Source organism: Helobdella robusta, assembly GCF_000326865.2.
Source record: "Helobdella robusta unplaced genomic scaffold HELROscaffold_1, whole genome shotgun sequence".
Lineage (NCBI taxonomy): Eukaryota > Metazoa > Annelida > Clitellata > Rhynchobdellida > Glossiphoniidae > Helobdella > Helobdella robusta.
The window spans coordinates 11,434,730-11,436,886 of NW_008703570.1; the positions used below are offsets into that span (position 1 = coordinate 11,434,730).

The 2,157-nt window shown below is 34.8% G+C and overlaps 1 protein-coding gene across 1 annotated transcript; it reads left to right on the forward strand.

The window, feature by feature from the left end:
- Positions 1–1,098: 1,098 nt before the first annotated feature.
- On the forward strand, positions 1,099–2,157 carry HELRODRAFT_159585 (hypothetical protein; the record flags this gene model as incomplete). Its single annotated transcript, XM_009011463.1, has 2 exons — positions 1,099–1,606; positions 2,120–2,157. 2 exons carry the CDS (start codon positions 1,099–1,101, stop codon positions 2,155–2,157), a joined length of 546 nt encoding a protein of 181 aa, XP_009009711.1.

Genomic DNA, 2,157 nt, shown 5'->3' on the forward strand with positions numbered 1-2,157 from the left:
TACTTTTTGTGACTTCAGCATTCGCGTATAAGCATCAATGCATTATATTGATGGAACAACGCATTCATTGTATGCGTGTGTGTATATATGCATATATGTATGTATGTATGTATGTATGTATGTATGTTAAAACCAAATCAGCGATGCGATGTATGTATGTATGTATGTATGTATGTATGTATGTATGTATGTATGTGTGTGTGTGTATGTATGTATGTATGTGTGTATGTATGTTTGTATGTATGTATGTATGTATGTATGTATGTATGTATGTATGTATGTATGTATGTATGTATGTATGTGTGTGTGTGTGTAAGTGTGTGTGTGTGTGTGAGTGTGTGTATGTATGTATGTATGTATTATGAGTGTATGTAGAAATTTACGTATTACTGTATGCGCTGTATATGTTTGTATGTACGTGTTTAAGTGCATGTGTGCGTGTGCGTGGTGTGTGTAGCAACGCTTGTTGAGGTGCCTCTGAATAATGTAGGTATTATTCTTGAATGTCTCAGGCTGGAGTGAGTGCGTACGGTTTCATTGTCGCCCTGCTAAAATTCTTAACTTTTGTGATTGTCTGAATTATTTATTTTTTTTTTAATAAATTTATTATAATTAGGTTATTTATAATTTTAAAAATTATTAATTATTATTAAATTATTTATAATGTATGATGAATGAGCGTTTGTGTATATGATATGTAGAGATATTTAAGATATGTTACGTCAAAAATTGTAGATTTAAAAAATTTTTTGATATTAAAAATGTATTAAACGAAGAAATTCTCATAGAATAACTAATCGTGAATGTATATCAAACAGAAACAACGTTAGTAAATTTAAAATAATGATCGTGTTGTTAATATAATGAATTAATTGGCAATGTAACAGTATACAAAACATACATACAATCATCAACATATTGGGATCAAAATTGAACATAAAATCACGAACAATCTGTGAACATATGACAAAACAAACAAGAAAAACATGAACATACAATGAACATACATAACACAAACAAACGTGTGAACATATAACAAACCAAACACGGAAACGTGAACATGTAGTGAACACACACAACACAAACAAACTTGCGAACATGAGCATATTCAAAAGCATTTCGGGATTTTTCACATCCGCAGTGGGAGCAGAACTCCCACCCTCCTTAACCTCCAACAAGACCCTCACATCTGGGGGCGGCAGTCCCTTGTTTTTCTCAAACAGAGAAAAAACTGACAGTAAGGACAGTATTTTGGTAGCCACAACAACAACAACAACGTCACAACTGACGGCAACGCCATCATCAGCGTCGTCAACTATTTCCAACCAAATAACAAAATTTAAAGATACGATACAAGATGTATATAACAACACTCAGCAACAACAACAGTTTATGCAACAACCATCTAGGCAACAAAGTCAACAGTGTGACATTAATCAGCAACTACAACAACGACTACCCGCTCAGCAAAATTATCAGCAACAACAACAAATACAGCAGCAACAACAACAAAAACCACAACAAAAATTGCAATCTCAGTATCAGCAACAACAGCCTGATCAAGATAGTAATGGCAAAATTAAAGCGGATTATGCGGATTATAAAGGTTTATTATTGATGTTATCGGCGCTATTGCTGATGCTGTTGTTGTTTTTGTTGCTGATGTAGTTGTGGTTGTTGCTGCTGGTGATGTTGTTGCTGACGTAGTTGCTGCTATTGTTGTTGCTGGTGATGCTGTCGCTGATGTTGTTGTTGTTGATGCTGGCATAGCTGCTGCTGATGTTATTTTGCTGCGAATTTGTTGTTGTTAATCTTCTTGTAATTTGGTTGTAATTGAACGGGCGTCGGATCTTTCGCAGAATGATGAATGGCGTTTTATAGTAGTCTCTCTTTAAAAACGAAACAGTGTCGATATTTAAATAGAGAAAAATAAACAAACTATCATCATCATCATCACCACCATCACCACCACCATCATCATCATCATCATTATCGCCACCATCATCAACATCAACAACAACACCATCATCACCACCATCACCACCATCACCATCATCATCATCATCATCATCATCATCATCATCATCATCATCAAAAACAACAACACAAACGAAATAAGAAATCCAGAGTCAAACGAAGGCAGAGGAAGCCGCATGA